This window comes from Anoplolepis gracilipes, chromosome 14 (genome assembly GCF_047496725.1).
Source record: "Anoplolepis gracilipes chromosome 14, ASM4749672v1, whole genome shotgun sequence".
Taxonomy (NCBI): Eukaryota; Metazoa; Arthropoda; class Insecta; order Hymenoptera; family Formicidae; genus Anoplolepis; species Anoplolepis gracilipes.
Window position 1 is genome coordinate 3,796,735 of NC_132983.1, and position 13,240 is coordinate 3,809,974.

Below are 13,240 nucleotides of genomic sequence, written 5' to 3' on the forward strand. Positions count from 1 at the left end.
TCATTTACAATATATTCATTGTCTCAATAATCTTGTTTCATTATGCCAACAGATTTTATTTCGGTCGAATTGGAACGTGGTATACCAAGATTGCTGATTGATTTTGGATCCGGCACTTTGGAATTGAAGGTGAAGCCAAAGAAAACCTTGGATGATGGCGAATGGCATCGGCTTGATATTTTTTGGAATACAGAGGTAAAGTGATCGATATATGAAAGATTGTTTATAATTTTTTGCGATTATTGTTTATAAATTTAAAGCAATTTTAAACGTGATTCTTATTATTTGCAGACTGTCAAACTCATTATCGATTACTGCAAATCCGCGGATATATCTGAACTAGAGGACGGAAGCCCGCCGGAATTCAATGACACCAGCTGTCAGGCTACGGGAACAGTGCCACCGTTCAATGAATATCTAAACGTGAACGCACCATTACAGATTGGCGGTCTTTACGTGGAGCAATTCGACCCGACGCACTACAAATGGAAACATATGCCGGTCGGCAAGGGCTTTGACGGCTGTATTAAAAACCTCTTCCACAACAGCAAACTGTATGATCTTGCTCATCCAGGCCTATCGCGAAACAGTGTCGCCGGTTGCCCGCAAACAGAAGAGATCTGCAATAATCAAGAAGCGACGTTCCGCTGCTGGGAACACGGCACCTGCGTGGGCAGCTTTACCGAAGCGAGGTGCCAATGCAATCCCGGCTGGACTGGTCCCGGATGCATGACGCCGACGATCCCGACCACCTTCAAGCCACAGAGTTACGTCAAGTACGCTTTATCTTTCGAGCCGGACAAATATTCTACTCAAGTGCAACTCAGATTCCGCACTCGCGAGATTCATGGTGAGCTCTTCAGAGTAAGCGATCAGCATAACAGGGAATACGCCATTTTGGAAGTAAGTGTTTGCGATGTATTTTAATATTTGAAATATTTTATATTATAATAAATTATAATTTTATAAAATATTATATTACATTATTCTTATTTACAATTTTTCTTTGAATTTTATAAAATTTATGATTATAATATTTTTATTAAAATGATTTAAATATCTCGAGATATGTGTGCATTTATCATAACTTTTGAATAAAGCAAGCTTGTTAAAAAGAGAATAATGAAAACAATTGAAACATTTATCTTTATAATTCTAGATCAAAGACAGCAGACTGCACTTCAGGTATAATCTGAACAGTCTTAGAACAGAGGAGCGAGATATCTGGCTCTCGGCGATAGCTGTTGATGATGGACAATGGCATACAGTGAGAGTATCGAGATACGGATCTGCAGCGACTTTGGAACTGGATGGTGGCGAAGGACGAAGATTCAACGAGACCTTCTCTTTCGAAGGACATCAATGGCTCTTGGTAGATAAGCAGGAAGGTGTCTATGCCGGTGGCAAGGCTGAATATACTGGCGTCCGCACATTTGAAGTTTACGCAGACTATCAAAAAGGTAATTTAAATCACTTTGCGAAAAAATAATTATAAATATATTTATTGCATCTCATGAGACTTTTAATAATTTCTGTATCTCGACTTGTTTTTTAATAAAAGAAATTTGTTGATATAATCGTATACAATTTTTTAATAAAAATTTCAGGTTGCTTGGATGATATAAGATTAGAAGGAAAACATCTCCCATTACCTCCTGCCATGAACGGTACTCAATGGGGTCAAGCAACGATGGCGCGAAACTTGGAAAGAAATTGTCCATCGAATAAACCGTGTGCCAATGTCATTTGCCAAGATCCTTTCGAGTGCATCGATCTATGGAACGAGTACGACTGCACGTAAGTATTATTTAAGCTTGTTTATTCTTTTATTTTTGGAAAGATTAATATTATATTTATAATATAATATTATATATTATTTAAAAAATATTAAAAAATTAATAAATTAATATAATATTAATATTATATTTTTCTTTCCTCGCACAGTTGCGGAGAAGGAAGGATTCCGTCACCGGATAACAAAGGATGTATGGATAAGAATGAGTGCATCGACTATCCTTGTCTGAACGGTGGCAGATGCATCAATCAGGATCCGCGATTCCGATATCGATGCATCTGTCCCGATGGTTTTTGGGGCGAAAACTGCGAACTGGTACAAGAAGGCCAAACGCTCAAGCTCAGTATGGGTGCATTGGCGGCTATTCTTGTTTGTCTTTTGATTATTCTTGGTTAGTATATTAAAATTGATCGAATATTTTGAACGCTAAATATATATAATTTAACGCATGCTTTTTAAATTTTTATTATTTTATGTTTTTAAATATATAAAACTTTTATTTTATGTTTGAGCACATCCAATTATGTTTCAGTTCTCATATTTGCGGCACACATACAGCCGGCTGATTGATTGAAAAATAAAACAAGTTTCATTACGAAAGCTTATGTTTCTTTATTTTATTCCTTTTACACAATTCTCTCTTTGCACTTGAAAACTTTAACTGCTTTAATTTTTATTTTGTCCTAATAAAAACTGCATTTTTTTAAAAACACTTTTTAATAAGCTTTCGTTTAAAAAAAAGTTTCAACTGACAAGAACTGATACCTGCTTTGTACATTGCAACATCGTAAAAATTTAGTTTCCACAGTGGACTTTGTTACACTTTTGTTGCACTTGCTTGAATTAAAAGAGAAGTATTACTTTCACATTGATGAAATGATTAATTTTTGCACATTCAACTTTGATAATATGAATTTTGTCGATATTTCAGTTCTTGTGTTGGTATTCGTCGTCTACAATAGAAGACGAGAATCTCACATAAAGTATCCTGGTCCGGACGACGACGTGAGGGAGAATATTATTAACTACGACGATGAGGGTGGCGGAGAAGACGATATGACCGCGTTCGATATCACGCCCCTGCAGATTCCAATCGGTGGCCCGATACCAGAAATGGGCGGCAAGATACCTCCGTGTAAAGTAGCCTGTACGTATCATATTTTTTATTACTTGTAAAACAATATAACTTACAAGAATTGATAATCAATGAGTATCTCGTTTCTTTAGATCCACTTGGACCGGAGCCGAATGTCGGCATTTTTATCGAGGATCACAAGAAGAGGGCTGACAGTGACCCGAACGCACCGCCTTTTGACGATTTGCGGAATTACGCTTACGAAGGTGGCGGAAGCACCGCAGGTTCTTTGGAATCATTAGCCTCCGGTATGGAAAAAGGCAAATTCAAATTATCTTTCAAAAGATTCCTTTTTTATTCTTCCTTTTCCAGTCTTAAAAATTTTAATTTTTTTATTCCATTTACAACACAAATAAATTAATATAATGCAGGTACAGATGATGAGCAACACGAGTACGAGTATTTAGGCGCCTGGGGTCCGAGATTCGATAAATTGGCCGACATGTATGGTCCTGCGGAGGAAAGTGAAGAGGAGGACTAAATTAGCGTCCAAAAGTACAGCCGAGTCTCTACATCACATCACATCGAGTCATGCGATCCATATCATCCGAATGAGTGCTCGTGCGATCTTGATCGAAGCGACCTGATCTGTCACGTCGGATGGCCAAGGATCTATTACGAACATTTGGAGGATCCCGAGGGATACGCGCGTCCCTCGTCGAGAGTGATAAATTCTCGACAAACGAGGAACAACAGCATTCTCATAGTTGTGCTGTTAGTGAAAGTACTATGACATGCGACGTTAAACATTACGTCATCCGCGGTGCGTGCAAAAAACATACACAACACACGCATATATACATATATACTCGGGATCGAAAACGAAGATTGCAATAATGCTGGATGGTTAATGGTAGAGATGGTTAATGAAAAAGCGGAGAGAAAAAGGTCGCTGCATACCTATCTGTATAGTACGTTATGTAACGTAAAACATAGTGAAATATCCAAAGATACGCGACGAGACTTTTTCTAACGGATTCCCCTCCTCCCCCCCTCATTGCATCAATTCCTCACTCATCGGTCACTATCGGGGTAAATTACTCCCCCGCGTACGTACACTTATATATACATATATACGTGTAGGTGTATATCGCGTTGTTGTCATCAGTGTTGGATCTTAGATCAGCGTGTCGTCTTCGCGCAACCGGGATCGTTTATTTATTTATTTATCGTCGCGATTTGGGCGAACATATTAGATGTGTTGTAACGACGTTAATCAAGGGCATTCTCACACACACACATAAACACACACACACACACACATATCTAAACATATACACATACTTACGTTAATACGATATTGTTCTCTTGGCATGTCATGATTCGTCGACGACGGTTCCCGTCGCGTGAATTTTTCGTTTCTTCGTTCTTCTGCACGACACGAGTCCCACAGGACGTATCCTCGACGAATACATTTCATTGTCCTGAACGCGGAGGAGTTTTAAAAGCAGCACACTCTTGTTCGTGACGAACGATCCTACCGTAGATAGTCTGCTATAATAGATTAACGTTAAGGTATCATTAGTTGTCACGACATCGGCTCATTGTCGTCATTGTCATCGTCATCGTCATCGCCATCCTCATTAGTGATAGTATTATATACTATTAAAAATATTATAATATATATATATATTATAAATATTTATATATATATATATAGAAGAGAGAACGCACGACGAAGCGGAAAAGAGAGAATGATTAACGAGAAAGTCCAAGAAAAGAGAGAAAAGTAACTCGCGTTGATAGAGAGAAAGCACGAATTTATCGTGCGCGTAATGTAATTATTATAATTTTAATATAGCGGAGACACATAAAAAGTCTAAGTATAAATACAAATATATATAAATATATATAAATATAAATATAAATACAAATATATATTATACATACAGACAGAGGACACATACGAACATACAGACAACACGAGAAATGAGATGATACGCATCCGCTAAACTATGCTCACGTTGATATATCTCAAAATAGTTTTAATATTTATTTTACGTCATCGAAGAGAGGGGAGATATAGGAGAATTCGGAGCGCGAAAGAACATGGCACGATGGAGTATATGAAATACGCGTGCACGAGGAGAGAGCCGAGAATAAAAGAAGAAAAATATGCTAAGATTTCGGATTCTAATTATCTCGAACGGTTTGACGATGCGTCGTTTCGATATAGATCGGATTTCTTAAACGTTTTCCTACATCTGGAAACAATTTCTAGAAAATTAGCACTTGTGTATTAAAATTATTTTCTATTTAAAATTCACACCGGAGAGAAAGAGAGAGAGAGTTTTTACAAACTTTCGATAAATTGCCGAAAATTCTCTCTTTTTTTCTTTTTTATTTCAAAAACTGTGTGTGTGTGATTTAAAAAAAAAGATAAAGATTAATATATACAAAAATAGAGGAAAAAACTGTTCATATCACAATGCGATTTTTCAATCAGAATGTGAACACAAACTTCTCTATATATATATAATATATAGAATAATATCATATATAATTTAGAGAAGTCTGTGATGTGAACTAATTGACGAATTAGGAAGAATATTTCCGATTTTTTATCTCGACAAAATTAGAAAAGTCGATTGTGTATGCAGAGAATGAAAGTGAACAATCGACTTAAAAAAGAAATCTCCGTGACACAAGGAGCTCGACGAAATTCTCGTGCATGCTTGATTATGTCATCGCGCCTTTCGCGAAAAGAACTTTTCACGCACCGAGCCCCCCGACTGAAACCTGTAAAATTCTCAACGGGAATTATTAATAGTCAATTTACCACTTAGAGAGAGATGGCGTTATAAAGATGTACGTCGTAAGCACTTGTACGAATATTGTAATTAACATGTGTATGAGTGTGCCGGCGCGCGCAGTATCCTGCGTCACTGCGCAACGCTGTATAACTGTCCTATCAATGATCGTGTTTGCGTATGGTTTCTCAACGAATTTGTGATATTAAGTTGCGTATGTCTACATCTACCTATCTTAAACACACGTCCCGCGTACAAGCGTTGCTCCCGAGGACTGCGAGCACCGAGCTTTGACGCATCCAACGAAACAAAAGAACATTTTTTTTAGGCACTTACATTGTACTGAGTAATAACCAACAGATTTCAAAGGCAATGTATAAAATAGTTGTTATAATTTCTATTCTTAAATTGGCCAGTAAATTTTGTAAAAATTAATGGCTGAATGATAGATATTTGATATAGAAATAGAAATTTTTTTCGAACTACAACGAATGTTCGATGTAATTTTATCACCGCGTTATGATACGGCAATAATTCCACTGCGAGCAATAAGTTCATTAGCAATAGATACAATTTTAGTTTCACGTGTTTATTTGTCATCTTGAGCTTACTTATCTCGTGTCTTTTGTAGTAAAATTTCATTGCATAAAGAGGAAATATCGAGAACGTAGAGAAAGCTATATCTCAATGCATTAAAATTGACAAAAAGATTTATGTTAAATTTTAATAAGTTTTTAGTCTTACATTAAGATTTGTGTATATATACGATGTTTATTATTTGAACTGTCATGATCTCTCGGTGCCCGCACGCCTGACTCATCGAAGCCCACCGTTCATCCTAGATCCTTTAGTCTATCCATTTCTTATCATGTGCTCGATTCCGTAAAGTAGATTCTAAGCAGAGACAGTATTTGAATGGGGATTATTATTGAAGGACGAAAGAATTATCGTTGAGTAACTGTATTGAGTAGCGCGCAAGCGTGCATTGCGTGTGTACAGTGGCAAAAAGAAAAAGATAAAAAAGAAAGACGGTTTGATTATACGAGTGAACACGTCGATGAGATGTGATCGATCGCTTGTTCGACTCGAGAATCAAGATAATGATAAATCCTTGTCCTTTTATTTTAAACATATAATCCAAAATAATACATCTCAATTTAGTCTAACATAAATACAAGAAAAATTTTTCGATCATTAAATGTCAATGTATTTGATCTCTGTTTAGAGTAAATTTTCTAAGCAGATTTTACATAACTAAATATAAATTGATATAGCAATCGATTTTACACATCCCAAAACACTTTTCATTCTACGCAAAGATTTGCGATAGCGATTGATTGCGTATCTGTACATCGACGAGACTCGAAGTCTCCTTCGTTCGCTCGACCCGTACACCGTATGTACACCTTCTCGACAGTTTTGCATAAAAACTTCGCGAAAGACTATGCGTTAGCGCGACGATCGCAGAGAATATACGGCAAAAAATACAATCTAAAATATTCCAAAGTATGGTTGAAGGAATGCAAAGATTGAAACCGGTATTGCAACAACGCAAGGATATCTGTGAAATATCTTAAAGACATTTAAAATATACGTCTAAAAAATTAATATACATATTTTGGATATCTCTACAATGTCTCCTTTAAATATCTTCAAATATGTTCTTACCTGTTTTTAGTACAATCTCACGATAAATCTAAATTTTGTAACGGACATACAAAGAAAGATGATCTAAAATAATTTATATATTACGTATATATAAGATTATGTAACATTATATTAATCATAAAAGTCGACGACTGACATGTAAGTGTGGCGTTGAAAATTTAACTCACAAAGTTATATCGGTTTCAATTTTTTGCCTGAGATTTGGAAATAATCTATAAATCAGGAAAGGGAATCCGCGAGACAAAAAGAAACACACGATTTCTTTTGCGACCGACTGACTTTACTCGTACTTACTTTTAACGAACGGTGTTGGAAGATTTAAGATAAGAGAAAGAAGGAAGGAAAACTAAAGAAACGTCACGTTCCTTAAAGTCATTCCAAAACGCAATTTCGGTGCAATTGATATAATTAATAGTAAAAAGATTCGGCTCAAAGTTATTTATCGTCGTTAGATTAGTGCTTTATGCTTGCTTGATTCGTGCGTGTAATTCCAGAAAATTGGCATTGTAAACGAAGGCGCGAATTAGTTCGAATGTTCCCTTTTGTAATACAGGGGAATTTATCGTCTAAGTACTTACGGAATTTTTTAAAAGATCTCATTTTACATTAAATTTTATCTAAATCGGTGTTACTCTTCTGGACGCCTCCATTTCTCGCGAAATATAAAAGAAGGAAAATTACACCCATCCTACATATCCTCAACCCTTTTTCTAAGCACTGCCCAATCGTGCACAAAGATAATACTTTGTAAACGGGGTACTACAGGGCCGAGCGCGAGTGAAACTCGTAATTAACACGTAATGTAACCGAATTCCGTTCACAGTTTCAAAGAGATGGAAATGAGAGACAGATGGGAATAAAAAAGACAAAAATTGAAAGGGCATTAATCTGCTTCATCGCATCTCATGAAAAGCAAGAAAGGACATTTCGTTTTCGTATACTTTGGATTTTAAATAATTGTTTTTATTTTTTTTTTTTCTTATATAAGAATAGTGTTTATTTACAAAATTAAATTATTAAATTATTATTTCTATAAAAATTAATTAAACATCATAATATATAATATCGGACTCTTTCTTGTCTATTTAAATTTTCCTTCAAATTTTTGCTGTACAAGAAAAGAAGCAAATGCAAAATGCATCAACACATTTATGAAAAATATATTCTATATAGAGAAAAAAAGTTGGTGAGATTGAAGAAAATTAAAATATTGCGCTGCACGATATAAAAATAAATTAAAAAATAAAACTTGAAGAATAATTGATTCTTGCACAATTTCGAGCAATTTATTAATATTTACGAGAGGTGTTCTTTTACAATGTCGTGGATCATAATGTCCTTTCGGAGCGAAGCAAGACAATGGTTGTAGAGCGAAAAAAAAGAAAGAGAAAAAAATGTTATCTGTCGGTTAATGAAAAGAGAGATCACTGTAAGATATACATATTATTACATAATGTAACGCTGCCACTGAACACATCCCATTAGTACAATTACCGTATATATATAATTATAATAATATTAATATTAATAACCTGCAGTATATACTGGGACACACCGTATTATTAATTAAATTGATATTTATTAACGATTATAATTATTACATTATTACCACTATATTATCTATACCATTTGTACTTTACACTTCAGTTCGAACGAAATAAATGCCTTCTTTTTCATAAAACGGTTGATGGAACGATAATGTTGTGGAAAACAAATTTATTTTCGTTAGATTAAATTATATCCCTTTTTGCTCCGTTATTTGCATGACTCATATGTATATCGATACTTGAAAATTATCGTGAGAATTTAGATTTAGAGACTCTTGAGTAGAATAATTTCCATCTTCCGTGGCGCGAAATTTTTCTCGATATTAAAGCGCTATCTGCGCTGATTGTTTGCACGATTTTTACTACGATTTTTCCTGCGATTGTTGCAACGACAATTATTTTCTTTATTAGTTTTAATTTCTGGAAGTTCGCTTCGTATACGTTGCCACAGTTTCGTTCTCAAATGCGATAGGAAATACATTACTCCGTTATCCCTGAATTTACGATTAATTTACGTTACATGAACCGCTTATTTTTTTAAATAATATATATCAAAATTTAGAGTAACTTTTAATAAGAACGTCAATGTTCAACTTAGGAATTTTCAAAATAAAGGATTCGTAGATTCTGCAATATTTATGCCATAAATAACAGAAAAATTTTCAGAACGAAACATCGCCAAACTCACGTAAGCTCCTTGAAATCGACGGCTCTTGTAACATAAAGAGTAGTGAAAAGAATCGTTGTTGCTATTCCATTTGTAAGTATTGTCATGAATGATTTGTTTGCATTCAATACGTTGGCTGCATTTTCCAATTCCAATCGCTTAAGTGTCTGCTCAAATTAAGTTTTAAGTAAGTATGAAATTTTGCATAAATTAGTTGTAAAAATTCAAGTAAAATCTTCATACATGCAAATGTACAATCGAAAGTATTGTAACTTGAAATAGATATTTTTAAGCAATATTATCAAGAAGCGTTTGTTAATTAAATATTATGAAAGATAAGTAGAAGGGCAGACATCATTACATGACAAATATTCTTTGGCAACGTGCTCAAGACCAGTACGTCTATCGGTGTCCATATACAAGCAATAACAAATTCCAAAAAGAACGCTGTTACTAGAAACTGCAATCGGAAATGTAAAAGAAAAACAGCAATTTAAAATTGCAAAAAAGATAATGAAATGGAATTTTTATCGTCACACTAACCTCATACAAACACATAAAGATGGGTTTCGGTTGTCGAAAAGATTGTGGAAATATCGTGGAATTAACGACGATAACGTAGACACTTGTTGCGATTAAGAATGTGGTAATCGGTGGACTTGATATTAAAGGAATACCGAATTCGTCTTCCATAACGTTAGCGAAGCACGTTTGAAATATCGGTATTTTGAAGCTGTTGAGCATTAATGCCCATATCGTGTACAGTAATCGCACCATGTTGTAGAATGATATCAAAAAATCGTGCTTTAGCCATTCGGATTTAATTTACAAGTTATATTGATTTTCAAAAGAGAGCAAATATTTTTCAATGGCATTTATGATATGAAGTCAGCTTTGCAATTTCCAATTTGTTAGATTATTGAAAATAAAGCTTTCCAAACAGAAAATCTCCAAAATTGAAAAATTTCATTAAAATGTATATATTTATCATATAAATATAAAGCATCGTTAAATTATAATAGAGAGAATAAATATAAATTCATGTAAAATAATACCACTCTAAAAATTGCTATTTAATCTAATTTTTATTTAAATTCTGATTTGTTTGTTTTAGAACTAAACCGATAAAATGTAGAGAAAAATATGATTTATTCTTGTACTTATGCAACGTAGACAAATGTAATGACAAATATAATAATTTAAATAAATTTACAAATAAATATTTATTAAACACAAAGACATAAGCAATAAAAATGTAACAGATTAATAAAAGCTGTAACTTCTGTGACTCATCGTAAATGGATTTATTCGACAAATACAATAAAAGATTTAGTCACTTCAGGATTGCTGAATGTAATCCTCTTCTTTTTACGTTTGTGACGTTTTGCAACATTTATGAATTGTAAACGTCTTCCGAAAAATAAGAGAAATTGTTATTAGATTTGACAATCGTAGAACTTATAATATACTCGATATCTTTTACAAATAATAAAATATGAATAAAATTTTTTGTTGAGGATTTTTGATAAAATGAATAAGCAATTGTTTTAAATATTATAATGAAACTGAAAGTATCTCAAGAAGTAATTTTTTTTCTATTAACAAGACGAGAAATTGTATATGTTCATAAATGAAAAAAAAAAATTGCATTGTAGTTTTATTACATGTCAATGACAATTTTGCAGATAAGATTTTGAAGTTATCAGGATTCACTACTTGCTCCACGTATCCAGAAATGTGTCCAGGGATTCGGTGGCGTCCAGCATCCACACGAAGGATAATAACGACATGCAAAATGCCATGTATGTCGCTGCGCTTTCTGTAGCCATATAATCCGCGATTGAAGCCAACCATGAATAACTATCCCAACCTATCGTGGTACTCAACCAAAATAACTGAAACAAAATATGTAGTTTCTTAAATAAAATAAGTATATTATCACACTGATAAGTGATTTGATTATAAGTGGCAGTGTAAACAGTAAAATCTTACTGAGAAAAATCAATTAATAGAAATCTTACAGACATATTCAGTGAAACATAAACTGGAGAAACATAGGATGTGATTTCATTAATTAGTATCACTGATTCTTTAAGAGAGAGCGCATTTCGAATTGTGGGAGCTTTATATATTTTTAGCGAATGACACAGAAACATAATTTTATACAATATATTTATCATTGTTGTTATTGACGATAATTTTTAAAAAAAGAGTTATGAGAATAAAATTATATAAGTAATTGAAAAAATTAAAAATTATGATCATTACAGAGTGACATTATATTTTTTGTGGATGTTACATACCCATCTACTAGATTCTTGAGTCAGACAGAAGATTGCGTGCATCATTGGTACCCATATCATACGAATTGCTAAATTAGTACTCAATGCAGCTATCAACATCTGTATGATAAAACCGGCTTTTGATTATTTTTTATTTAATAATGCGGTATTATTTTTTTTAATCAATCAAATATTAATCAATTTATTATTTTAATATTTTAATACTCTTTACTCCATAATTACGCTTTATATATATATATATATATATATATATATATATATATATATATATTTTATTCTTTTATATTAATAATTCTATTCTTTTATTCTTTTGTTCAAGAGCACTATATGAAAATATCTTTTCCTCTCTATTTAAAATGAGTCAATCTTAAATAATAGCGGTCCAGGATTTACTTCATAAATATACAGCAACTGAATCGGTGGTTCTTTGAGAGTTATAGGCCACAATCTGTATTCCGCTAACAAACATAAAACCGAAAAAACAAAGAGTACCGACGCGTATGACGGATGAAAAGGCAGAATTTCCTCCTCTTCAAAACACAGTCCGATTATGCAAATCTGTCGAAGATGCGTATACAATCCTGTCGCTACCACAGTTATCCAGTGAGGATCTATGAATCTGGTGTAATATTTAACCGTTTCCATTTCAAACTAATATGTGATAGCTCTTCTTTAAAAAGTTATCGTTCTCTAGTTAAATGTTTCTCGTTCCACGACGGTTTCACTATGATTTCGGATCGAAATATGAATCAATTAAACCTAAAAGTACTTTCAATTACGATATATTTTCATAAAGTTAAAATTGTATAAAAAAAGAATTTTTTAAATATTCGATATTTAATGGATTAATGAACTATTAGATAAAATAAATTATATCAACATATATTTATTCAAAGTCGTCATACGAACCTTGCATGATGAAGAACAGTATCATAAAAAAGAATGATGATAGTATTATATATATTTCTTTTTGCTTTAAAATCAAAATTATAAATACTTCTTTGGTTAATATTTCATTTTGACGTTAACGACGACAGTGACAGATACACGAATATTTAATATCCCTTTTTTTCGCTGAACTATTCATCGATATAAAATGTTGATACAGATAATTGTAACTTGCATCAACTGTTAATTTATCATTGCATTATCATTATCTCAATGCGCATACATCGAGTACTTAGGTTATAATTTTATTAAAACTGTCGTTATAAACTTCAAGCTCATCTCGCATCTGTTTTGTTAAATAGCTATCTCGTTTTTCGCAAAATATTCTCATTTTTAATCAAATTAGCAATCTTACTATTTAATTAAATTATTGCTTTAACAAAATTGAATTTATTTTTCAAAACAAAAAGTTGATTTAATTTTTTAA

The 13,240-nt window shown here is 33.1% G+C and overlaps 3 protein-coding genes across 17 annotated transcripts in view; 1 reads left to right on the forward strand and 2 right to left on the reverse strand.

Annotated features, from left to right (window-relative positions):
- LOC140673240 (neural-cadherin) overlaps nucleotides 1-9,029 on the forward strand; it is a 192,860-nt gene extending 183,831 nt beyond the window's left edge. For 10 of the 11 annotated variants that reach the window (XM_072906041.1, XM_072906040.1, XM_072906046.1 and 7 more), the window contains 8 exons: nucleotides 53-195; nucleotides 292-903; nucleotides 1,160-1,460; nucleotides 1,608-1,797; nucleotides 1,945-2,186; nucleotides 2,727-2,942; nucleotides 3,023-3,178; nucleotides 3,302-9,029. In XM_072906041.1, coding sequence (XP_072762142.1) covers nucleotides 53-195; nucleotides 292-903; nucleotides 1,160-1,460; nucleotides 1,608-1,797; nucleotides 1,945-2,186; nucleotides 2,727-2,942; nucleotides 3,023-3,178; nucleotides 3,302-3,411 — 1,970 coding nt within the window. In that variant the 3' untranslated portion in view covers nucleotides 3,412-9,029. Of the gene's footprint in view, nucleotides 1-52; nucleotides 196-291; nucleotides 904-1,159; nucleotides 1,461-1,607; nucleotides 1,798-1,944; nucleotides 2,187-2,327; nucleotides 2,700-2,726; nucleotides 2,943-3,022; nucleotides 3,179-3,301 lie in introns of those variants that run through there. The other variant, XM_072906048.1, reaches the window with a different exon arrangement.
- A 68-nt stretch (nucleotides 9,030-9,097) lies between these two features.
- Nucleotides 9,098-10,455, reverse strand: LOC140673261 (uncharacterized). Its single transcript, XM_072906115.1, has 4 exons — nucleotides 10,106-10,455; nucleotides 9,924-10,022; nucleotides 9,584-9,729; nucleotides 9,098-9,389 (listed from the first exon to the last, which is right to left on the reverse strand). Exons 1-4 carry the CDS (start codon nucleotides 10,337-10,339, stop codon nucleotides 9,227-9,229), a joined length of 642 nt encoding a protein of 213 aa, XP_072762216.1. The 5' UTR covers nucleotides 10,340-10,455; the 3' UTR covers nucleotides 9,098-9,226.
- A 311-nt stretch (nucleotides 10,456-10,766) lies between these two features.
- The window catches only part of LOC140673443 (uncharacterized), a 159,949-nt gene continuing 157,475 nt past the window's right edge, over nucleotides 10,767-13,240 (reverse strand). For 3 of the 5 annotated variants that reach the window (XR_012048061.1, XR_012048057.1, XR_012048058.1), the window contains one exon: nucleotides 11,373-11,457. Coding sequence is in view for 1 of the 5 variants with exons in the window: in XM_072906433.1 (XP_072762534.1) it covers nucleotides 11,275-11,457; nucleotides 11,866-11,964; nucleotides 12,259-12,510 (534 nt within the window). In the remaining 4 variants the exon portion in view is untranslated. Of the gene's footprint in view, nucleotides 10,973-11,226; nucleotides 11,458-11,865; nucleotides 11,965-12,258; nucleotides 12,759-13,240 lie in introns of those variants that run through there. The other 2 variants (XM_072906433.1, XR_012048060.1) reach the window with 2 other exon arrangements.

Coding starts and splice junctions, on each gene's coding strand:
- LOC140673261 (XM_072906115.1), bottom strand. CDS start 10,339: ATGGTGCGATTACTGTACACGATATGGGCATTAATGCTCAACAGCTTC. Junction 10,023..10,105: donor TCTTTATGTGTTTGTATGAG/GTTAGTGTGACG, acceptor TTCCGATTGCAG/TTTCTAGTAACAGCGTTCTT. Junction 9,390..9,583: donor GTCGATTTCAAGGAGCTTAC/GTGAGTTTGGCG, acceptor TCGTAAATTCAG/GGATAACGGAGTAATGTATT.